The sequence below is a fragment of the Trichoplusia ni genome, chromosome 2, assembly GCF_003590095.1.
Source record: "Trichoplusia ni isolate ovarian cell line Hi5 chromosome 2, tn1, whole genome shotgun sequence".
NCBI lineage: Eukaryota > Metazoa > Arthropoda > Insecta > Lepidoptera > Noctuidae > Trichoplusia > Trichoplusia ni.
This window is the reverse complement of record NC_039479.1, coordinates 16,062,584-16,089,302: the sequence shown is the minus strand read 5'-3', so window position 1 is coordinate 16,089,302 and position 26,719 is coordinate 16,062,584. Positions and strand designations below refer to the sequence as shown.

Sequence of the window (26,719 nt, the reverse complement as noted above, 5' to 3'; positions counted from 1 at the left end):
ATATTATAAAAAAGTTAGTCAAAAAACGGTGGAAAAAAAGCAGTCTAGCTAAAAGAGTTTATGGCAATTTGACGGACAGACAGCGAACTCTTTGAAATAATGTTCTCTTTTTGGGTATGGAACCATAAACGGCTTCCTCCCAACCGAGCAAGAATTGATTCTTTTGCAAGTGAAAAGACAGTTTAGGCCAGTGGGACACTTACAGAATATATTTAATTTATTCCCAATTACCTACCGTAAAACAGTACCTAACTCGTTCTTTATCAAGAGTAACATTTCATGGGAGTGGCAAAGATTTCCCGGTAGGATCTACAAGCATTCAAAAAAGCTTAAGATTTTCTGCTGAAATTCTCAACAATGGTATTTTATGGACACTAAGTGAGGAGCAAAGCCAGTGATATGATCCTAATAACGCACAGACAATGTGGATGATAATAAATATCCTTCGTAACACTCGTTTTTAGGGGCTTTTACGATTTCTGACGCCGCAACACATTGTACTTAAATATGTTAGAACTCTGTGCTATAAACATGGAATACAACGATAGATACGATTGTCCCATACTACTTACGGTGAATAAAATACTTTAAGCTACCCCAGCTTAAAATATACACTTTACGACGAAGTGTTTGAGTATGTAAATGCAGTCAACAACGTAAGGTAATTCGAGACCCTTGGGTGCAAAGCTTAAAGCCTTTTCCTTTCTAATTTACATTTCAGTGACTATTCAGAGATAAGGAAGCTTTTTATAGAACCTTCATGTAGCTGCAGGTTTGCTTATAATTCAAACAAAGAGAAATACTGAGTAACGTTAACAAAACATTGTCCACTAAGCTTTGTTCCCGATTGCAAGATACGCAAAGCTCATTTCACCTTCAAAATAAATTAATTTGTTCCTGACTTAATTGTTCATTAATCCGATTGAGCCATAAATATAATATAACTGAACCGTCGTCGCAATAACCTCATACAATTCTGCTGTTATTACTTCGCTACGTCGCGTCGTTTTTATTTTATTAAGTATATAAAGCGTTTAATTTCGTTTCTAAAAATATCTTTTATTAATTAAAATGAAGAACAAAAGTACCGTATAATCTCAGCACCGCAGAATGAAATAATTTGCTCTTGTTCGAGTTTCTGTTTTTAAAATGTAGAGAAAGGGTGTTGTCTGTCAGTGCGGATTCACTAGAACAGCGATTTTATTGTACATAATTGCTCTTTGTTCTTTGACCTAAAAGGATCAAAAGCAACGGGGAATTATGTACAGTTAGAGTATCCTGCTGAGGCCCAACTGCCGCGCTTTAAAGTAATATTAGGTATATCAGTAGTAAAAGTGTGACCTCGGACTAACTTTGTGGCGTAGAGCGGAGTTGCTCTTCCACAACTGTAATATCACACTAGGACGCCTGGTCGGGACATTCACATACCTGTAAACATAGATCTTTCTATGAAGGACAATCACATTCCTAAAGATAGAAGACGAGAAGGTACATACAAGCTATGTAGAAAAGATAGAATCTATTAAAATCCATCTAGCCCTTCGTGTCTGGAAAGCAAATTTAACAAATCAAAGTCGAGTATTCACTCGAAATCACTTGTCATAGGAATCGAACCAAACGTTTAAGCGAAATTCAATATTACATTCACAATCCACTGGGTATACATAAAATAAAAATATTTTTTATAACCAGCTCCACAGATCTAAGAAAATCCCGAATCTTCCTCAAACAAAGTATTATTTTTTCGCGAGAAAATCTTTTATAGTTTTCTTGAATCCTATTACTCTTTATGTCAACAATATCGCGCACAATATTTCTTTTTATTGCGCTTTTATTTCGCAGGTTAGTGGACCAGTTATAATGTTAAGCTGCAAATGTTTGAAGACCGAATAAACCCAGAATGAAGGTAGTAAGCAGTACTAAGTAGGCAGTATAACAGGAGGTTCACCTTCCACACCGCATACGGCGCTTACCCGACATTTAATCTCTGCCCAACTCGTAAAATAATAGCCTGCTCGTGCAAAAAGTTGTTATTAAAATATATCTTCCCTTCGCCAGGTACGATGGACTTGTATAACTAAGTTTTAACAAAAAGGAGGTATACACTTCTCAAATTGTTCTATATCGGTCCTGAATAAGAAATGATCTATCAAGTTTACGAATATTTTTGGGTATTTTGTTCGACTTTGAGATGTGTTGTCTTTCATATCTGGTGTATAGAAATAAACAGCCAATTTATTTATCATCAATACTTCAATAACACTGTATTGAAAATCTTAGTAAACACTTCGAATGAAATATTAAATGTAACCAACCATATTCTGAAACAAACATCCTCATAAAGACTTAATAACTTAAGTTTATTTACACGATGTTTAAATTGTCTGACATGAATAATTAAGAGCGGTCGGACATTTATTGGAATGTAACCAATTTATCACATGGCTTAGAATTATGATGTGATAAACCTTTACAAATTCAGAGCAATTATTTCGAAAGACCGGGTCAACCTTGGGTTATTTACAGTCCATTGTTGCTATATTATTAATGTATTATCTAAGTCCCTCTGTTTCAAAGCTTAAGTGTAGAAACATATTTTTTTTTATTACTTTCTAAATTTTTCCAAGACATATCTGACAAACGATTTATTAATACATCGTGACGAAACGTGGCTTACAAATATTGGAATCTGAAATCACCAACCAGTGAGGCAACGTGGTGACCAGTGCTCAAAGCATTCCCTTTTCTTTCAAATCCTTGATTCATTTGAGTCCCATCGATTAATCAGTAGTTTCCTGGCGTTATGCTACTTACTTCGTCTATACGTCTTTGAAGGTAATCTTAACAAAGACAACTTACGGGTCACTGAACATTAATCCCTCCCCGTGTTGTGTCTCAACCAGCTTTGAGTAGCCTTCATAAAATCTCCATTATCAAACGTTTATGTAAAATCTTTCTTGTTTTAGACAAGACACAAGCCCGACCTGCGACCTTTATCTTGGCTTTTTGTCCAAGTTCTTTAAAAATGCATGCTATGAACCCTTCACTACTTAAGTCGGAAGATACAGTGTTTAGAAATTGTGACATAAGCTACCTCAAACGGATAAGAATAGACGTTCTTCGAAAACTTTCTTCGACTGATCTGCGCTTAGGTCATTTACTCGAGAAAAATCTATGAATGAATATATTTATATATTTTGGTAATTTGAGAACGTAGAAGCGTGATCAATAAAGCTATCCAAATCGCAACGGTATCGCGTACAGTGATTGATACTAAATATTCAGTGCAGATCACGTCCCATCCGTTTTGCTATCACCGGCTCGGGCCTACAATATTTAACCCTTGTTTAAACATAGAATATTTATATAGTACGCGTATCGAACTACGTGAAAATTATTGTCAAATAGAAGAAAATGTTTAACACAAAGCACTAATAAAAAAAATGTTAGTGAAATTTGAAGGACTTGTGAGTTTTTTCCTAACATGGTCTTATATCTTGTCTACGGACTTTCCTACTATCAGAAGACTATCAGAAGCCGATCAATTAAATATTCATGCGATGTTATTTACGGTCCAAAAAACTAACTGACTTGTCTGTTCCCTTTGTTGTATACAAAGGTGAATTTACAATTTAAATTACATCAACAGAGAAAACAAGAATTTAATTCATTAAATCTTACGATCTTTCATGTCAAGTAGTTGTTAAAATTATCAATGAAATCATATTGTATTATTACGACAGACCAAGCACAAAACATTTTTGTCATCAACTCAAAAAACACAAGTAAAAGATGTAGTTTGATTAGAAACAAATGTATATTTAAAAAGAACACAACTTTTTAAATCTTTAAGTAGATTCTTGACTAGCAAACTGAAACAGACATACAGACACAGAAAAAAATATTTGCAGTAAGTATGACACTCAGTTTAAATTATGTTTTGTCTTAAGAGAGAAGACCGTTGGTCTGGAAGGCGGGTAGGTGAGGAACAGTCCTTCTGAAGTCATCAATTGTGCAGCAGAAACTGTAGCCGATGTCAACGCGGTCAGGTTGCCAGTTAATCCAGTTGAAAGCGCTGTTGTTGCGGCAGCGGTCTGTGCAGAACTGGCGCGCACGAGCCTCGGCCAGAGTGTAGTGAGGGTTGTTGATACTGATGAAAGCAGTACCAATGCGACGAGAAGCATCGTATACCACCTGAGAATAATAAAATATAATTACATTTGAACGGCTGGTAGTTTCAGATTTTGGTTTCTTAGTTTCTACTAGCCTTTCTCTAGTCACTACTAACCTTGTAGAAGTAAAGTGGTACTGGGATCTGGTTACGCTCGCGCACTAAGTAGATATCATGGAAACGGTTGCTGGCGTCACGTAGCTGGGTAACACCAAAGGTACCGGTGTAAACTACGGTTCTGTAGCCAGCAGCACCAATGCGGGCACGGAGATTCTGTAAATACATAATCAAACAATATATTAACCAAATGTATACGTATGCAGAACGATAATAACAGAAATGAAGTAAATTCGTACCTGCTCAAGCCAGTTCCAGTTACCAGCATTGAAGGGCTGCCACTGAGGAGCGACGTTGATGAAGTAGAAACTAGCGCGCTGACCAGTTGCAAATACAAAGTCACTCTTAGCGGCAAGGTGACCACGGGCCAAGAACTGGTGGGAGGTAACGTACTGGTCGGCCAAGGCGTTTCCTACATATTGAGCAATAGTCGCTTTCTGTTGAACTTGGGTGTACATAGTATTGACAGCAACACCAGGGTAGAAGCTTCCAGCTGCAAATGGAAACATTTATTAAGGCTTCGACAAAAACTAAAAAAAATGATTTTCTTGCACTAATATTCTCAAGTATATAGCTTACCTAAGAAACTAGGTCTATCGACACCTGATTGGTGAACTGTGTTTTCAGGAGTCTGATCATACCACACATATAGGACTTCCATGCGGTTTTGGTCGAAGCATGAGAAGTAAAGAGTGTGGAAAACATTGTTGACGATGAAACCCACGCTGAGAACAAACAATGGAACTTAGCGTAATGCTTTGTTATCTTATCGATATAATTTATATTGATTAATGATTCAATTTTAATCACAAACGCAATCAAAAAATATTTTTTTTAAATAGCACGATTTGCTTTGTTCTTAAATTAAAAAAAAATACTAACCGGATGACAAGGTTGTTACCATAGCAACGGGAGGAGGTACCCTGAGCCTCGTGGAAAGAGTGAGAAGAGCATGTCAGTTGGCCGAAGTTTCCATTTCCATTCAACCAGCCGGCACCGCTAATTACAGCATTGTTCACACATCTCGCGGTCTATAGGCAAAAAGAAATGCTTTATGAATGAAACTTGGTCACGACAATACGTATACTAAAATCAACCTAAAATAATTGTTAAACTTACCGCAGTATGGACATTGGAGGCGATGTTGGGGTGGCGGATAGTGCGACCGGAGCCAGTGCAAGAAATAACAACTTGTTCGTTGGCGTTAAGTCTGATCTGACCACTGTTACCGCTGGCTTCTAGGTACCGGTTGTTCCGGATGTATACAGGCTGCGGCTGCCCAAGATCACCGTTCACTCTGATGGTGCACCCTAAAAACAAGAGGAAGTAGAATTAATCTTTAAAAGAAGTTATGAATTTTGCAGCATGTTAGGTATCCCTCAAGATTCCGATTTTGGGAAAAAAGGAATTCAGGGATCAAATTCGTAACGTATACGCTATTATACAATTGATAGCCCAGAATCAAACGCACTTTCCCTCAAAATAGGTTCATCTGCTGAATTTGTTGAAAAGCGAAATAAGTGGCAAAATGTAGGTATTTACCACTTCGGGCGTTTACACCAGCAGCTGATGAGTTCGCATTATTCTTGTATTCGTGCTCCAGGTAGGCGTCAAGGTAGTCCTCGAACTCTTCTTCTCCGAGAATCAGAGCCAGCTGGCCCGGCTCCGGGAGTTCTGTCGGCAGCGCCGCCGCAGCAGCCACCAGAGCTACAAGCACTAACAATGACTGCATCGTTGTCGATGACACACTACATTTTTTAATTTACTCATTTCATTTTATAGGCAGGCGATTTCACTGATTAACTCTTAATCAAAATTAGTCAAAATATAATTTATCATTTAAAAAAAGTTCCGCAGGTTTTCCTTTAAGTGTGTCACCATGTTTTACATGCAGTAGTTTTATAATATTGGGTTTTTCTGCACACATATACCATCTTTACCGCTGGATTTACAACTAATTCATTTGCTGATAATTGGTGGATGGTGAAAATGGATTCGTAACGAGGCACGAGTTTAAAAAGAACCAATACAATAATTTAATTTGCCTCGTCTAGCTCATCACACCTCGCATCATACCTGGTGAAAAAGGCTGAGCAGAGCTAGATTTTAGCTCATACAAAACATGGAAGGGATTGGGCGAGAACTATTTTTGCAAAGGATGTATATTGAAAAAGATGTTTTGCGAGATTTTTGACATATGTTCTAATCAGTCCAAAGCTTCTCAGCCTCGCACCGCTCATTAAAACACATTTTCACAGCATAACTAGACATCCTCCTTGATCACATCTTTGATAGAACTCCTAATTTCTCCTAAGCTTAATCTTTTTTATTAACAACCGGCAGTTTATGCGATCTTAACCCCTAACTAAAAATACAAATGATTTCAATGAATGGACAACGGATTATGGAACTCTAAAATCTTTGAACACTTATAGATTTTTAATTACTTTAAGTATTGTTGATTTAGATAAGATAATGATATTTTGCGGAGTATAATGTACGTATCAATAACGTACGTCACAGATACACCTACAAGATTATTCTATTCATAAAGGCACGTAAGCTAGGTGTGTGCACCTAGGCCTCACAGAACACGTCATAATGGTCTATTACAACTGCTAGTAGACAAAATACGTATGATTGAACCATGGTCATCTATTTGATACTTCAAGAAGATAGCTGTGTTTAGATCATAGTGATCTATTACAGTGTACTTTTTCGAAGTCTACTACTAGTCTAGACGACTATGATTGAACCACAGCTATCTTCTTGAAGGATTAAAAAAATATGACCATGGTTTAATAGTACTTATAAATGCACAATGCACATAAGTATTTTATTGCATTAAAACAAACGAGTTTTCTTTAAGCAATCAGAGAGAATACTTAAGGAAATCAATCTCTCGTTGTCGTCATCTAATTTGTTCACTTCGAATATGTGTCCCGCGATGGCAAAATCGGTATAGCACCACTTTTAATTCCAGTGGATGCCTCCTGTGTAACGTGCCTATCGTGACGGTGTGGATAATGGGGGAGTATTTTAAAGACTGCAGGTTATCACCTATCAATCTAATTTAATTTCCATAGATTTTCATTGAGTTTCATAGTTTATGACGGATATGGGTTGTGGTGGCATTGTTTACATTATAGTATCAACTCCAAAAATTACAGTTGTTTAGTAGTTGCCTTGAGCCTGCAAGTTTGACCCGTCTCCGTACACGTCTTTAAAAAGGACTGGGACTTTTCCCGTTACTGAAGAGTTACAAATGTTAACAATAAAAAATCTTTATTTTCATACCATAGATAGTGTTCCATAACCAAGACATGACTCAATGCTTAAATTATACCTTTACTAATGTCTCCTAATTAGCATTTTTAAAGAGAAAACAAAATCTTAATACTTTTAACTGTATGACTCAGTTACGCTCTCTCTCTTACAATCTAAACTAAAACGCCGGATGCGTCAGCCGTGTTTTGATGTGGAAACGCATAGCATTGTGTCGCATGCCGATCGTGGGGATCCGCTGGCCGTTGAGTAGGGCGATTCTTTTACGGCTTCGATACTGACAGCCGACGTGTAAGGAGCGTCGGTCTTCTCGCCTAACACTAGGGTCGCATCCGACACAACCTCGATGCAACCCGCCATCTTGGTTTTATTGAGCAGACGCACATCGTCCGCTCAACAGAACTACTTGGCCATCTCTATCGAACAGTCCCTGGCTATGGTGGCAAGTCGCGCTCAGGCGCGGCTCTTCGCTGCCCCACCTGATGTCACACATCGCAGCAGTCGTTCAAATTATAATTTAAGTCATATTGTTATTCCGCCGCAGATAATCTTTTTTGTCCAACATAAAATGTTTTTAGGATTAAGATGAAAATAGAACAAATAATAAAGTTCGGTTGAAAAGAAAAAGTCATTTTTAATAATAAAAACATCTCTAAACTTCTTCTAGTAGAATTTTGACTAGCAAACTGTGAAACAAACATTCTTACACTGAATGAAAATCATGATTCCATTTTGTTTTAATTTTTTTGGAATTTGTATAAAATTTTGATATTTCTTGGATCTAAGAAAGAAGACCGTTGGTCTGGAAGGAAGGTAGGTGAGGAACCGTCCTTCTAAAGTCGTCGATTGTGCAGCAGAAACTGTAGCCGATGTCAATACGGTCAGGTTGCCATCTGATCCAGTTGAAGGCGCTGTTGTTGCGGCAGCGGTCTGTGCAGAACTGGCGCGCTCGAGCCTCGGCCAGAGTGTAGTGAGGGTTGTTGATACTGATGAAAGCTGTACCGATGCGACGAGAGGAGTCGTATACCACCTAAAAAAAAAGACATATTTATTCCAAAGAAAGAATTTTGATAGATTTCGGTTATCACTAGTTTGAACTATCGTTAATTTTAGATTCATTCCCTGCAGTGGCTTTTCTTATGTACTAACCTTGTAGTAGTAGAGTGGTACTGGGATCTGGTTTCGATCACGGACCAAGTAGATGTCGTGGAAACGGTTGCTAGCGTCACGTAGCTGAGTAACACCAAATGTTCCCGTATAGATGACGGTTCTGTAGCCAGCGGCACCAATGCGGGCACGAAGGTTCTGTAATGTAACAATCAATTAACCGAATGCTTATTTAAAAGGAATGAGAGCAAAACTAACAGAAATCGTACCTGTTCAAGGGAGTTCCAGTTACCAGCGTTGAAGGGTTGCCACTGAGGAGCAGCGTTAATGAAGTAGAAAGTAGCGCGCTGTCCAGTTGCGAATACATAGTCACTCTTAGCGGCAAGGTGGCCGCGAGCTAAGAACTGGTGGTTGGTGACGTACTGGTTGGCCAAGTTGTTTCCAACATATTGAGCTATGGTAGTTTTCTGATGAGCTTGAGTGTACATATTGTTGACGGCAACACCAGGGAAGAAGCTTCCAGCTGCAACCGCAAACATTCAATAAGACCTTGATCAAAGCCAAATGCTCGTGAAATATTCTTTTAAAACAAAAACCTACTACCGATTTCAAATTAAAAATACAGAGGCAAACCTGATGAAAAAAATATGAATTAGCCAAATAACAGCTATTTTAATTTAAATGAAATACGAATCAACAAAATCAGTTTATCCAAAACGAAGTTCAGAGATTCTCCTAGAGTCTGAAGTCGGACCTGTTAAGAAGAGATTGCTATTTTCTGATAGCTGGCATCGTAATTATGGGAGTTTTCTTCCAGCCTTTTTTTTCAGGCAGATAACAATAATATCCCTCTTTCTGATGAACATCAATGTTAGTAAATTAAATTTTACTGCAGGTTACACGTTTCACTATAGATCTACGTGTGGTGGCCCAGTAAACTACTACCACTAGCATAATCAGCATAGTATTTTACTTGATTGTAATAACCGCCAAAACTGAACATATTGTACAATTGGGGCAGTTTTGTTAAGCTTTTAACTTACCTAACCAACTGGGCCTATCAACACCAGTTTGGTGTACTGCGTTTTCAGGAGTCTGGTCATACCACACATATAGGACTTCCATGCGGTTTTGGTTGAAGCATGAGAAGTACAGAGTGTGGAAAACATTGTTGACGATAAAACCCACGCTGAAAACAACAAACAATAGGATTTAAGTGATACTTTGTATTTTGATAAGGTATAAGGTTTCGTAGCAGTCGACGTAAGTATTTTCAACATATCAACGATGGCAACGGTCGACTCAACTGGTAAACCCACTGACTGTTTCGATTGATTTAGACTGATTCAATTCTAATAGAAATCGATATAATGTAAATGGCTATATCAACCACAGGTGAAGTGATATAATTGATATCGACTTGTGATTTAATTTTAATCAAAAACATTATCTCAAGTTAATTCCACAACTAATCTGTTTCAAATTTAATTTATAATTGTTGAAATTGAATGTTATATTACTAACCGAATGACGAGATTGTTACCGAAGCAACGGGTGCTGGTACCCTGAGCCTCGTGAAATGGGTGAGCAGAGCATGTCAGCTGGCGGAAGTTTCCATTTCCATTCAACCAGCCAGCACCATTAATTACAGCATTGTTTACACATCGAGCAGTCTACACCAAAAAGAAACAACTCTTAAGTTTTACAAAACCTCATACATACACAAACTAGATGGGTCGGATTTCTTTTTCTCTATAGACCAATAGGCCCAAAATTTTGGGGGTGACAAAAGTTTAAGGTGCAAAGATCGAAAGGGGCTGCAATCGTTCTTAGGCTTAGTATAAAAGCCTATCTTCATCGATCTATATTGTTTTCTCACTTACAGCAGTGTGAACATTGGAAGCGATGTTTGGGTGGCGGATAGTGCGACCGGAGCCAGGGCAAGAAATAACAACTTGTTCGTTGGAGTTGAGTCTGATCTGACCACTGTTGCCGTTGGCTGCTAGGTACCGGTTGTTACGGATGTATACGGGCTGCGGCTGGCCGAGGTCACCGTTCACTCTAATGGTGCACCCTAAAAACATGTTAAAAAGAAATACATTGTTTCTAACTTAAAATACCTGATTATGGATTTCTTATCTGGTTTGTGTTGGAAATTTAGTGGTACCATCATTACTTCCATAAAAAAAACCCCTGAATCAGTTGCGCTTTCCTTTCAAACTTTTATTATTTTGTTTTCCGCTATGTTATATTTGAGACAAAAATATTTACCACTTCGGGCGTCTACACCAGCATCGGATGAGTTTGCATTGTTGTTGTATTCGTATTCGAGGTAAGCGTCAAGGTAGTCCTCGAACTCTTCTTCTCCGAGAATCAGAGCCAGCTGGCCCGGCTCCGGGAGTTCTGTCGGCAGCGCCGCCGCTGCAGCCACCAGAGCTACAAGCACTAACAATGACTGCATCGTTGTCGATGATACACCCTACACTGTTATTGTTAAAATTACTCACTTTTTTTATAGGTAGGGGATTTGACTGATAAACAACTTATTATCTATTTTGCAAAAATAAAATTAATCATTTCTTATAAGTTCCGCAGGTTTTTCTTTAAACGTGTCATCACAATTTCACAGTCATTTGTATCGCAAAACTCTCTTGAAATCAGGCAGCTTATTACTTGTTCTCCTTAACGAATTGCAATACTCTAACTAAGTTTCAATAGAATGATATTTGCAGCTGTTCTCATGTAGCATTTTAGCATTACCAAGCACACATTTTACATCTCTAATATACAAGGATAAATTCGTTCAAAAACATTTCGAACATTTTCATTTTATATTTAAATCTAACTCTAACTTCTGTTATATAGTAACACGTTTGAAGGATCATCGCATTATCACTGTTATCCCCGGAAATGTTTTGTGGATGATAACGATTATATGAATATGTAGAGAGTGTTATACTTACCAACATTAAGTAACTTTGCCCACAAACGTTTCATATCTCTTGTTCAAATTGCGAGCTTTAAACACCTGGCTTTCCATTTATTCCAATTAATCTTTCATCAGCATACGGAATTCTAAATTCTGTGAACAATTTTTGTTTTTAATTATATTCATATTTTTTAATTAGATAAGATAATATTAAAGTGCGGGGTGCAATGTGCGCTCACAGACAACCTATAAGTTAAGTCTATTCTTCAAGGTGTGTATGCTATGTGCGTGTTCTCAGTCCATCATTACACTTCATAACGAGTTTGAACATCAACAAATACTTGTCTTGAGTCTGGGTGTCTTTGTGCAAGTGACTTGAATGATTGTGGAACCCCCGCGACAGAAGGATTAAATCTCTAATGTGGGAGTCGTCTTAAAAATTTAAAATACAAAGTATTTTACGCCCCACAGTCCTTTTTTAAAACTACTTTTTTGAATATGCTACCAAATGATTTAAATTGTATTGTCAAATTAAGGAAAAATTTTAAAATACTTTAAAGAGCAATGTATGCCTGGATTATTTTATTAATTGATAAATATAATCAGGACCGAATTAAAACGATTTCGCAAGAAACAACACTTATTCAAAATATAGACAATAAAATGCCAGTCACTGTTTTTTATCAGGGTTAGGCAATTTATTTTATATCCATCGTCTTGTACAATCTATGAAATTTCACCGCAAAGAAAAAACACTATATTAGACAAAGACATACTTTGATAAAAGACGGTGTAAAAATACTAGAAGAAGAGAGTATTAAATAAGAAGAATAATAAAATATAGATGAGAAATACATTTGGTATTCCACAGGGAAGTATTTGAGGGTCATTACACTTTTTAGGGTTTATTTCTTACCCTTTGAGTATGAAAGATGCCCGTTCCTATATACAATATAGTATATATTATTTTACTAACTTACAGCAGTGTAAATGTTGATAGACGGATTTTCTCTATTCATTGATGCGCTTTCAGTTCAGGCGTTATACAAAAAATATTTGTCACGTCATCTCTTCTGGCCAATGCATCTTCGTGATTATGAAGTTGCGTCATAACCGATAGGGTTACTTAAGTGATTAAAAATACTTAATACTACACATCTGGAATCCTTGCAATCAATCAAGTCAAACTATCGCGGTCCACTTCAATAAACAGCGACAGAACGCCGGCAGTGATGTGCTTGCAAAAGCAAATAAAATTAAGAGTGCGATCCGCGCGACTTGTGTGATTATCTTAAACACTTCGGCTGTCGATCAATCAAATATCCATGTTATCATCTCATGAATAATTAAACAAACAGCTTAAAAAATATCTGGCTTGTTCAGAAATATGATCAAATCTAGTATGAACATAAAAATAATTAAAACAATATGCTTAACTTACAGTATTGTTCTGGGATCAGAGTACTTTTCAAGACAAAGCAAACGAAGCCAAACTCAATGGGGTTTTGTTGTTTTATCATAGGAAACCTTCCATCTCCAGCTCTTGACTTATCATAATTATCACGCAATATAACTACGTATGCAAAATTAAGAACCGGAATAACCACTTAAAATAATTAAATGAAAATCGAAAATCTTGTTACAAACAGATATTTTGTATTAACAAAACATTAAGAATGAAGTTGATACTTAAGTTTTATAAAATAAAATAAAAAACAAAATGTCAAAAAATTGATACTGGTAGGGAATAATAAATAATTAGCGATTAGGTACTATGGCAATCAGTCAAAATACACGTATTTTATCTTAAGAAAGAAGACCGTTGGTCTGGAAGGAAGGTAGGTGAGGAACAGTCCTTCTGAAGTCGTCGATTGTGCAGCAGAAACTGTAGCCGATGTCGACACGGTCAGGTTGCCATCTGATCCAGTTGAAGGCGCTGTTGTTTCGGCAACGGTCTGTGCAGAACTGGCGTGCGCGAGCCTCGGCCAGAGTGTAGTGAGGGTTGTTGATACTGATGAAAGCTGTACCGATGCGACGAGAAGAGTCGTACACCACCTGAGAACAACAAAGTAACATTTATTTCACGTGAATAATTGTAGCACTTCATTGAGTACTTCATGAGTTTAATTTCCTATTTTCTACTAATCTTTCTCTAGCTACTACTCACCTTGTAGAAGTACATTGGTACTGGGATCTGGTTACGGTTACGGACGAGGTAGATGTCGTGGAAACGGTTGCTGGCGTCACGTAGCTGGGTTACACCGAAGGTACCGCTGTAGATGACAGTCCTGTAGCCAGCGGCACCAATGCGAGCGCGAAGATTCTACAATAACACCATAAATGAATGAAAAGTTTTCATGAACAGAATCATTATATGAAAAAAAAACTAAATTAAAGTCGTACCTGTTCAAGAGAGTTCCAGTTACCAGCGTTGAAGGGTTGCCACTGAGGAGCAGCGTTGATGAAGTAGAAAGTAGCGCGCTGACCAGTTGCGAATACATAGTCACTCTTAGCGGCAAGGTGACCGCGAGCCAAGAACTGGTGGTTGGTGACGTACTGGTTGGCCAAGTTGTTTCCAACATATTGAGCTATGGTAGTTTTCTGATGTGCTTGAGTGTACATATTGTTGACGGCAACACCAGGGAAGAAGCTTCCAGCTGCAAGAAAAACTCAATAAGACTACAATCAAAACCAAATGCTCGTGTAATATTACTCTAAGAACAAAAGCGAACAAATGACAGTTAAATGAAATAAAAACCAACAAAATCCTTCCATTCTGTGCGAAATTCTAAAGGCTTCCTTTTTTTTGAAGTCGCGTAGTCGGTTAAAAAGAGAATGGTATTCTCATGTAAAACCGAAATACTCTTTAGCCCCTGCACGCCCTTCATATTATAATAGCTTACCTAACCAACTGGGCCTGTCAACACCAGTTTGGTGTACTGCGTTTTCAGGAGTCTGGTCATACCACACATATAGGACTTCCATGCGGTTTTGGTTGAAGCATGAGAAGTACAGAGTGTGGAAAACATTGTTGACGATGAAACCCACTCTAAAAAATAAACAAGGATTTATAAAAATGCTGACATATATTGTCATTCGAAGTTATTTATTTTTAAAACTAAAACTAACCGGATGACTAGGTTGTTACCGAAGCAACGGGAATTGGTACCCTGAGCTTCGTGGAATGGGTGAGCAGAGCATGTCAGTTGGCGGAAGTTTCCATTTCCATTCAACCAGCCGGCACCATTAATTACAGCATTGTTTACACATCGGGCAGTCTATAGGAAAAAAATATAAATCAATATATTACTTTCTACTTATAAGAGACACACAAAATACCCAGACTATGGAAATGTTAAACTTACAGCAGTGTGAACATTGGAAGCGATGTTTGGGTGGCGGATAGTGCGACCGGAGCCAGGGCAAGAAATAACAACTTGTTCGTTGGAGTTGAGTCTGATCTGACCACTGTTGCCGTTGGCTGCTAGGTACCGGTTGTTACGGATGTATACAGGCTGCGGCTGGCCGAGGTCACCGTTCACTCTAATGGTGCACCCTAATAAAAGATAAGAATTTTATTTTGAATCTTTTTCTGCGATTCGTACGTGAAATTTTTATGAATTGATGAAAACCATGTTTTTTTTAAAGAAATCCTATTATATTATGATGATCCTAAATGAATCTCACTACTTCTTTTAACAGTTAATCTCCCACATTTTCACACCTCCATTAACACATTTAAATTTTTTAAACTGAAAATACTATTTACCACTTCGGGCGTCTACACCAGCATCGGATGAGTTTGCATTGTTGTTGTATTCGTATTCGAGGTAAGCGTCAAGGTAGTCCTCGAACTCCTCTTCTCCGAGAATCAGAGCCAGCTGGCCCGGCTCCGGGAGTTCTGTCGGCAGCGCCGCCGCAGCAGCCACCAGAGCTATAAGCACTAACAATGACTGCATCGTTGTCGATGACACACCCTACACTGCTATCATTTATTTTACTCACATTATTTATAGGTAGGTGATTTGGCTGATACTCATATTATCTATATTTGCAAAAATGTAATCAATCAGTTAATGTAAGTTCCGCAGGTTTGTCTACAAGGGTGACATCATGTTTCCACAGTTGAAGTTTACTTTAAAACTGTGGAACTCTGATCGGGAATTAGAATCTAGTAGCAGATATGTGTTACTGTTTATGTACTGCGCATACACATCTACGATTATTCATGGATACATTAATTCGAAATCAATTGTAATATTTTGGTTGGGCAATTTGACTTTTATTTTTATTTCAGTATCCACCATATTTAAACGTACTTTATAATTGATCGCCTAAAGATTATTTTCGTTTCGTTTTGCTGTGTCAGCTTAGACTCTCAGTTTCTAACATACATATATACTAACTGAACCTACTAACTTTCCAGATCTCGTTTCTAATGGTAATCTGTGAACATTTGACCTAAAATTTATTACAATTAATGTTTCACCTCATTATGGAACTCTAAAATCTTTGAATACTTGTGTTTTTAATTTCATTAAGTATTTTTGAAAGAGATAAGATAACAATGATGGACAATGTTCGTCATACAATTTTTTTATGAATGACATATGTATGCTAGGTGCATGCACTCTGTCCATCACTATTCACGTCGTAATGGACGCACATGTTGCCGGTTGCCAGCTAACCTTATAAACAGACCAGGGTACTTGCAATAACACTTCTCAGTATAAAATTAATGAAACAACCGTTTATGAAGATGTATCATGACCTACCACTTAAACCCTAACACTCCGTGATCTAGGAAATCAGTATAACAATCAATCAAATCAAGCCATTGCAGTCCACTGCTACAAGTGCTCACTCTCCATCCCGGCTACCGCAAAGCCTGGTGTTTCATGGTTTCTTCCTAAAACAGAATAAGAAAGAAGCATTACTACTACTACTTCTTCAGTGTGCAGTTCCTCATTTTATTTGCAAAAATATAAATGTAAGTATAGTCATAGATGGCACGATCTGATCGTATGTATGAGCTGATAATTTTATCCAAATATTCATCACAGGATCATAGGACACATCACACCATCAGAGAACATATGCATTCGCACAATTCAGTTTAATACTTATTAGAATAAATAAGATGCCTTATAGAACACTGTTTCGCTCACAGAGCTGAATTTAAAATAGTTGAATTTCGTATTTTTACTTTAAAATGGTACCTCGCCTCGTTACCAGATCAATTTATGATTTCAACAAGATTAAGAGTATTTACTACTGGTTTACTTTTTTCAATCAATTGAAAAACAATTGGCTGGCAATTATCTGGCAATAACTGAATGTTTGTTTTGTTTTGTTTATTTCAATTAATATTTGGGTATTTTTCGTTTGCAAGCGTTTAGCAAGACCATTCCCGACAAAAGAGCCACAAAGATTTGAACCAGGACCCTAGTCATGTTTTATATCTAGAAAATTCTAATTACCGCGTCACAACAATTTTCAAATCATTAGTTTAGGATAAAGTAAAAGAATCCTTATCCATTTTTTTTCATTTATCTATCGGATGGATTAAAAAACCGTTAATACGTTACCGTGCAAAAGATATTGATAATCCATCAAAATTGTTGACAGCATGTAAATCCCTGATAGTAACTCCTCATATATATACAATCGTCTGTTCTAATCCAATCTTTTCTCTTTCCATAACTTCCTTGATTACCTCTATTCTTCCTTTGCCTAGAACGGGAAATGTAGACTTACCTACAGTTTTAAATAGATTCACCTTTATTGAAAGCTTGTTGCATCAATTAATTTTTCGCGCTCAAAACCGCCCGCACGCCAACCCTTCATTATAAGCAGGCAGGGAACCATTACAACTTTAGAGGCGTAGCTAAGTATATCAAAATTAATTAAAAACGTATCGATGGAAACTATAATTATTTGCTTAGAATCTGGGCAACTAAATATTAATTTACTGTCTACTTTAAAGCCTTATATTCTAAAGCTCTTTGAATAAACAAGTATACTTTTATGATTATTATTAGGTAGGTATCGCTTGCTGTCATAAAACTATATTAAAATGTTTGGTGAAGTTAGGCCTTAAAGTAAACCTAAATGTTACGTCTTTTGGTGAAAACATTTTGTAGGCGTGATTTATTACTTGCTTACTAATTAAAAGATTTACCACCTTTTAATGTAGGTACAGTAACAAAAAAACAAAGGTCAGTGGAGGCTCACATTCAAATATTAAGATCTATATACTTACTATATAAAGCTGAAGAGTTTGTTTGTTTGAACGCAGTAATCTCAGAAACTACTGGTTCAAATTGAAAAACGGGCAACAGCTAGTTCAAGATACATCGATGAACTCACTGCTGTCTGCTGAAAAACAATTTCAATTTTCGGTCATTTTTTTAAATACCGCCATGCTACAAATTTAAACTGATATCACGAGAACATAAAATCCTATGTGTTAATTGCATGAAAGAGGAAAAAAGAAACCATACATAGAAACTTTTTTCAGTATAATATTAGTAGTAAGTACATTTTAATTGATATAGTAATAATACCTAAATTAATCTTGCATCGAGCAGTATAAAATGTGATCTTCTAAACCCGGTCTTGTCAACACAAATTATTGTTTTCATCAAATACCACAAAATAAAGCAAAAATGATCAATGTTCGAACAATAGACAACAAATAGTGCAACTAACTGTCTGTAAGATATATCTCTAAAGAAAACAATTTCCTAAATGTTGTTTCGACACGCTACCGGTACCGAGAGACCACTAGCATCGGATATAGTACCAATATTTTTATTAAAGTGCCAAGAGTAGGTAATGTACTGTCGAACGAGTTTCTTCCCTCTTCTTCTAAGATACGGAAGGCATTTTCTGACTGATATATTAATATGAGCTTCTATTAAATACTTTTGTCAGTTGTAGTTGTAGAACGTTACATTATGAGTTGTAATTTAATTTCTGGTCTTTAACGACATGTCCACAAGAGTAGTTTAATAAATGCCCATAATAATAACACCAGTTTAGATAAGTCTCATTATTTTGAACCTACTCCAGCTTACAGCGGTTTGTCAATTTCAGAATCCAAAATTTTTAATCCAGGTACCCTTACGATGTTCTGCTCCACAGTTTGTCAGTGGTATCTATTAGAATATTAAGTAAGTACTCTGAAAAGGACATATAAGTACCGACTTGTAAATTAAGGCAATTGAAACGCAACGCCTACTTATTTATCAGGAAATCAAACCAAATAGTTATTTTATCGTATCTATTTCGGTTGTAATAATAATCATAGGTAATAAATCTCGCTGAAAAGGGATTATCAAATCTGTGGTATCGAGTACAATAAAGTTCTATTACACTAATAATCGTAAACATGAGATTTTCGATTTTGATTACCAATGGTGTGATTGCACGTCTCAATAGAACTTAAGCAAAAGGCAACAACCAATACTTGACAACATTTAAACATTTCTGAACTATCATGACAATCATACAATATGTCGAACCGAATGAATTCCATTATAAAATAATGTTAGTTTCATATCAATACGATAATAAAGATTAAGGCAGGGCGCTAAATTAAGATAGTTTTGTATTCTGTGCCAGATACATACTACATGCTCTACATACTAAAAAATCGGTATGAAACCATCTACCCATTGCGCGTACGAAAACTGTGTCCGCTACTTGACACAGCAACAACGATTCACTGGTGTGATAAGAGGGCAACAAAAAATATCAACGTTTGTGCAACGACTAAGGCTTATAAGTAACATTATTATCCAAAATAAATTAACATCATGATTCAAATCTCCTTTATTTTCATACAGATAAAGATCAACAAACAAAATTGGACATTATTAACTAGTGCATGATACACACGTGAAAACAAAACACGGAATTATCATTGAACGCTGCATTAATGATAAATATACTAAGGATTATAATATAATAACATAATTAATTACGAGATATGCATCTGTCAGTGCTAAAGACCTTTTCAGCATGTAAGTCTTAGTTTAGTTTGTAACAACTATTGATAACACCGTCGTAAAGTACACCACCTGTGGAATTTTAATAATGCCTGAAATATTATGCGTCCGTGGTGAATAATGTAATTAAACGTGATCGGTGCGAGCTTGACGCAATTAACGCGACATTAAAGCTCCCACAAATAATCGAGATGAAGAATGAAAGGTGTGTGAATTACCTCTTTGTAATGGCAATGAGTTTATGAGTATAAGTGTATTTCAAATTTGAACCGAGTTTAGAAGGAGGAGGTGTTCAATTGGTCTGGATTTTGGTTTTAATGTTTGGTTCCTCAGAATTGAGTTCGGATTTTGTTGATTAATTTTTCATTGAATGTGAAGTAGCTCTACATCATTTGGTCCGATATTTATCGTATTAGTAATATTTAAGTTGAAGTAGGCTGTCGGTTTTTGTTATAAAAACAATATTATACAACTATTACTTATGTACATAAAAGGTAAGGTTTAACCTTATGATTTTACCATACTTGCAGTAAATCATCCATCCATCCATTTGAGTTACCAAACTGTTTTTAGTTTCTCACTCAATTCACCTGATTTTACCAAACCACTGGTTTTTCCACTTTAAATCGACGAATTTTTAATTATCTGTAAATATGTTACCTTTTATCTATAACTAGATATGTTGCGTACATTTCCTCATAGATAAATACTCTTTGGTAAATCGCTGTCACCCAACTTGTAAGCTATCCAGAACGATCAGTTTCAATACTGCTCACAAAGGGGCTTGTACGTACAAAGCACGTTAATCCCAATTGGTAAAATTTATCAGTTACGTGCTACTGTAGCTGTAGGCTTCTAAAATAGAGGCTCTACCATCACGTATAGTATTATGGTTATTACTTGTGTAGACCGGTCCCTCGCGTTAAGAAGTGGCGTTAGGCCCTTGTGCTAGCATGATTAATTGACTAGAGTTTAAAAGTGGTAGTGACCCTTGAGTTTCATTTCATACATTTTTCATTTTTTCTCAGATTATGGAACGTCGACTTCAGATAACTCTTAAAAATATTTTTTACAGTGATGATATATTTAGTTGCAAAATAATAAAATAATTTCGATGTATTGACCTCAAAGAAAAACGTGTTCCTGGTTTTGTAACAAAATGAGAAAAAAAGTCAGATCTGTTGTTCTCTTTCCGACGTCACTAGTGTTTTGTATTTGTACACAGAGCATTACGTGGCTGTGTAATGTCGTAACCGCTATACTAACGATATCAGAAACACGCCCACGAACCGTGCCGCTTAATTCGAATGTCGCGCATTTCAGGATAATCTAGCGCTTTACCTTCGCACGTGGTGACTAATCGAAATCGATCGATATCGATACTGCGCCCAACTGATTACATCATTTTCTCTCGTGCCTCAATAACAAGGTATGATATTCAACTTTTGGATATCCATTGAATTTCATTTTTTAAATTTTGATATCATTTGAGACGCTGAAATAAAAAATGTAATTTACTTTTTCATATTTCTTTTTGAAATAAATAGTGAGTGACTCTCGTAAATATTCTGTAACTGGCATACTGAACTAATCTTACAACTTTAAATCAAACAGTTCAAATAATTAAATCCAAATACACGACTCTAATGTAACTTGAAAATGTTCATCTAATATTCCACCGTAGATACACATAGTTATAAATTTCAAATTTATCGTCATGTCAGAGTAGCGAACATGCGGTACGCTTAGCGGTTTCATTACGCTGAAATCGGTATAACAATTGGCCCGACTTTATTTTACAACCAAATTGAATAGAGGGCACGTCAAACCAGTTTCATTTCAGAAATCAATTAATCTTTCAATAGTACGCTTTGTAGTTTATTAGTTTGCATTTGGGGAATGGGGAGTTGAAAGTACAGAACACAATGTTAACAGTTATATTGCGTGTGATAGAGTTGCGAAGTGTAACAATGATTTCATCAGTCGCTGAAGTGGGGGTGTGAACGTGCGCGGAGAGCAAAGTACAAAGAGGAGGTAATTCCTTCCCCTAAACTTTATATGACGCAATTGTGAGCTCGACTTTTTATCGCAAAGAAATTGTTGCGCTCTTCATTCAGAGATCGTGTGTGTAAACAATGTGGCTTAAACTTAATACATTTTTTTTGTGTGTTTTAAGCTGAAGCGTAGTTTATTCATGATTCGAACGATGATTTATTTTTATGTTTGATTAAGCATATTTTACGAAGAAATGATTACCTGCGATATTATAGAAGTGCTAGTTTAGTCATATTCGAGACTTGTGAACCCATGTCATATTATTATATTCTTAAGATTTATTTTGTTGTAAATAGGTAATAGGTGGTGGTGTAGGTGGAGACCCTTTCAACGATTTACTGTCGATGCAATCCGTCTCTGGAAATTTTACTTTATTTGCGAAACTAAAACATTTAACATCACAAAAACCAATCCAATTTTCATGTTGAATTTCAATAAGTTGTCCTACCGTAAAAACTGATTCCCGCAGTGTTAAAAGTTGAGCGAAACTTTTGCTGATAACAGTTCCACCAAATCTATTAATGAATATTCAATCGAGGTAAGTCATGATTTAAATTATATTTTGAAAGTTATTTCTTGTGAGTAAGGAATTTTTTGTTTATAAACGAAATAGCAATTACACTTTCACCTAGATCAAAAAGAGTGCAAAATTGTTTACGTTATTTATTTAGATACCATACAAAGGAAATAAAAAGCCATAATTCGCTTTGGACAAACGAGATGGCTTTTCTATCTGTGCCTACCAATTCGCTAATCGGATCGTTTCCGGTCAGTGCATGTAGCTCCCTCACTCCGCCAGTGGGACCCACTGGGACCCACCGCCTGGCCCCACAGACCCCACACCACTTCTGCATAGCTGCAATACTTTGTCATTAAATACGCTGGTATATTCTTTTTAAAAAACAATTTCCAGCTTTTGGCAGTTTGCGAGTAACAAAGCGCCAAAGGAGAACTTTTGCTTTTTAAATTCTAATTTATTAATGTACAGTCACATAAATTAAATTAAAACTATGGCTGTTTTATCGTTTTTCTCTCTTTTATTATTTGAGTTAATGTGCTCACATTTATTTTACTTAAAAATTCGTCTTCAACGGCCTTTACACTAAGCAAATCCAGAAAAAAAAATCAGGTAATAAACTCGTACATCGTAGTCGGTAACTAGATAAGTAAAGTTTTATTCTTCTTGTTTCTTTACGGCCTTTCCTTTGTAAACAAATATTGCAATAATTTAACAATTCACTGGATTAACGACGCTGTAACAAATCTATAATGGCAAAAGTTTGTTTGTTTGCCCCGAGACACTTATATCCCAAGTTGGTGACTTCATTTAAAAGTTCCACCAACATTAATTTGACGTTCAAACAAAATTTTGATGTGAGCGGTGTGTACATAATACGAAAAGGGCACGAAACAAATGAACAATGACTTCGCCTAACAAAGAATACCAAAGAGGTCGTAAAAGTCGAGCATTTTATAAATTGAGTCGATCTATAACTCTACAAGTACCGTTGGATTGTACAAAATTGACTGAACGTGCATTCAGATAAATTGAACACAGATGGAATAAGGAGATATAAGCTCGGAGCGAAGACTGCGCACACAATGCCCTAGTACAATGCCTGCTGCTTAAGCTATTTCACTTAAAATATCAGGCAACTAAGTTAAATTGAAATACTGATAATATTACTACTCATAATGACTTGATAAAAAATGAAAATAATGGCTTAGCTGGATAAATAGTTGCTGCTATTAGCGATCAATCTGTTGTCAAAACAAAGTTGTTTAAAATAAAATCTAGCCCCGTCATCACTGTCAGTTTCGTGGAAAAGCTTGGACTTTAGAATCGAATCATTAAACTTATGGCAGCGGCTTGTTCCAAACTATAAATGGATAAAATTATGCCCACGATAAGCTTAATTGGCGACCCGACGTAATTCAACTATAGATTAGGCGATTTATTATTAAAACGAGGAATGCCTGTCGCAAACTTTGCACCGTTTAGGACCACAGCAACCTATTTATCAAAGACTAACTGAAAATGGTCGAGGGCCTGAAGGTAGAAGATCGAACACATTAGTTAATTTGTACGTGCAATGAAAAGTAAAACAAAAAGGTCCGTCTTTTTTCGAGGGTGCGAGTTATGGCGGCAAAAATATGTAAAAACTTGCAAACATTTACATATATGGATATGGCGAAGTCTTTTGAGAAAAGGTCATTGAATTAGTTATATTTCAGGGCAAGGGTCGAGCTCCGGGACCAACTCTATTATCCAGGACCATACACCGTTCTAACTTACCTTGGAAAACGAGAAAATTAGCTCGTTTTGCTCACCTTTACTGGGCCTATTCGGGATGGACCGTTACACTTACTTTCAGCCTAATGGGACGTGAAATGGCTTTCGAAGTACCTCCTTATCACTATGTAGAGGTGAGGCACTAATAAATACTTCCACTTAATAAGGCTAATGAGCGTTACAGCAATGAACACACATAAAATTAAACTGTGATGGTTGTACACACGGATAACTGACGTAGGTACTTAAGTTTCTTGTTTTGATTTTCAGTCTTTGTAAATTCTGTTTTCTATAATTGGCAACTGTTAACTGTGCACGTCGACGACAGAAGCTATGAGGAATAAAAAATGCCTCATAATAATGAACAGCAATAAGCTGAAATCGTCCTATTTTTGTGTGTTCAATGAATATTGTTCAAAACTTATAAAACTTTTATTTATCGACAAAACTTCGTTACAAGAAGTTTTCTAAATACCAACGTCAATGATTTATTTATTTCCAGACCGCAACATGTCATGACTTGCCATTATTAACTTGAGACAGTAGAAGAAACGGGGAAAGATTACTTATTTTATTAGATTATTTTGCCCTAGGAAGTAAGCTTCCATACGTAGCAAAAGTATATTAATCTTTTAAAATATATATTATTTTATTACTAATTACTTACGATACGTAACTAGCTAAGGCAAAATCATCTGTAGAGTTGGTGGCTGGTTCTGTTTTTGGATATACAGATCAATATAAAATAGTAAGTAAAAAAATCATGGTGAGCATTGTTATATAGTAAAACAGTAACTACAAATATTGAAAAGCATAAAATAAAACTTTATTCAGGTAGAAACAGATTAAGGAAAACACAAGCTATTTAAAAAAACAACTACAAAGTCAGCAAGTTTCCATTAGCTCTAAGCAATAAATATGTGTTGGCTAACAATACTTTAGAGGAGGGCTTGCGAGAACAAGCGTTTAGTTACATCCTTTTAGCAGCGTCTAACCGTAAAACGAACGTTTCTTTGTTTCTTAGAAATAAAATGCTACATAGATACCCATTTTAGCATTAAAAGTCTTTAGTAAAGGAACAGGGTCGGATCTAGGGGCCCAGGGGCCCCGAGGCCTCGAGGCAACAAAGGAGTGGGGGCCGCCTTGGTTCAAGTTATTTTCATTCAGTGAAAAAATGATCGAGCTTTTTTTAGATGCATAGTGTCAATAATGTGGGCTTCTGCCGTGGTTTCATAATTTATTTTTATTTCATCGGGAGTGCTGGGCCCTAGTCATAGTGGTGGGCCCCTGGTCATAGTGGGCCTCTAGGCACTGGCCTAAAGTGCCTTATGGATAATACGGCACTGTAAAGGAATAGGTTCGAGTAGTGACCAGTGCAGGATTCTTAAAAAAGGTACGAAACAGTCTTGATGTTTATTTTTATTCAAAAACTCAGTTAAAAAGAAAACGCTTTAAAAAACAAACAGCCAGTTAACCGGTACACGCTTAAGAACTTAGTATAAATAATATTATTTCAGGGTGAATTTCAACAGGTCCAATAAAATCTTCATATCCGTGGATTTTTTATCCTTCAACTTTAGAACAATAAAAAATAGTGTTTACTCAAGTTTTTGATCAGATATGTAGTTTTGTTTAATATCTAGCAGATAGCTTAAAAAACTAACGAGATATACAAGATTGAAAATTCCGTGCCACGGCGATGAAACATGCATGCACGACAATGAAACATGCGTCCATGGCAATGAAATGTTACTATAGTGTAAGAATATTTAAATGATAAAGTTAATAATTGAAACAAAAATAAATACTATTAATTTATACGCAGTAATAATAGAATATAATATGTAAAAATCAAGTAACACATGAATTTATTTTTATAATATAACTATAAATAAATACATCCCTGTGGCGATGAAAACATAAGTCACGGAAATGAAACACGTGGCCACGGCAATGAAAGGAAACTGTTTTACAAGGCACGGCGATGAGGTTTTTTTCATTCCCGTGTATTGTTTTTAATTACCATAGCAAATTTTGTCCACAGAAACCACGGCAATGAGAGCACGGCGATGGAAATCAAGGGATATAATTCAATTTACTAAAAAAACTGGTAATAATTCACAGTAGTGAACACTTTACAAATAAACTAAATATAAATGGCAGTGTATTGAATGCTCAATCGAGATTAAAAACTTATTGAAATAGGAGTTAGACCTATCCACGGCGATGAAAGAAAAAATGTCCAGTACCAAAAAAATCGAATACTTTTAATTATAGCTCGAAAACGCAGGCACGTACACACATCGTTCCTTGTCGAGCCTTTCGACGTTACTTATATGCAACTTTTAACGCACAACGGGAGCGACGCAAAACGTTAGAATACGCAATATTCTCAAATATGTTTAGGACATGGCGATGAAAGGTAGTTCTGGGACAAACGGTTTTTTATTAACCATACGTTGTATTGTTTAAATATTTGAATAAATGTATTCCGAGACAATACTTTAACTATTCACGAATCAAATAAAACTAAGTTTTAATATAAATAACGATACATTTTTGATCAATGATGAATTTAATACATCAAGGTGACGTGTGGACAAACACGGCGATGAAAGATTATGTGGTTTAACTTTTTTTTTTTGAAAACCTATTAATTCTATTAATAAAATATTTAGTGCTACAGATAGATTTTTATGTCATCTACCTAAAAAAAAATGTTAGAACATTATAACAATGCTTTTTAGTAC

At 36.2% G+C, this 26,719-nt stretch overlaps 1 protein-coding gene across 1 annotated transcript; it reads right to left on the bottom strand.

Annotated features, from left to right (window-relative positions):
* Window positions 1–3,791: 3,791 nt before the first annotated feature.
* LOC113501746 lies at window positions 3,792–15,594 on the bottom strand. The gene is made up of 21 exons (XM_026882972.1): window positions 15,379–15,594; window positions 14,975–15,165; window positions 14,739–14,887; window positions 14,513–14,658; window positions 14,013–14,266; window positions 13,777–13,932; window positions 13,419–13,664; window positions 10,952–11,159; window positions 10,564–10,754; window positions 10,205–10,353; window positions 9,724–9,869; window positions 8,950–9,203; window positions 8,723–8,878; window positions 8,356–8,603; window positions 5,831–6,036; window positions 5,408–5,598; window positions 5,171–5,319; window positions 4,868–5,013; window positions 4,528–4,781; window positions 4,289–4,444; window positions 3,792–4,194 (listed from the first exon to the last, which is right to left on the bottom strand). Exons 1-21 carry the CDS (start codon window positions 15,566–15,568, stop codon window positions 3,946–3,948), a joined length of 4,035 nt encoding a protein of 1,344 aa, XP_026738773.1. The 5' UTR covers window positions 15,569–15,594; the 3' UTR covers window positions 3,792–3,945.
* Between the last annotated feature and the right edge of the window lie 11,125 nt (window positions 15,595–26,719).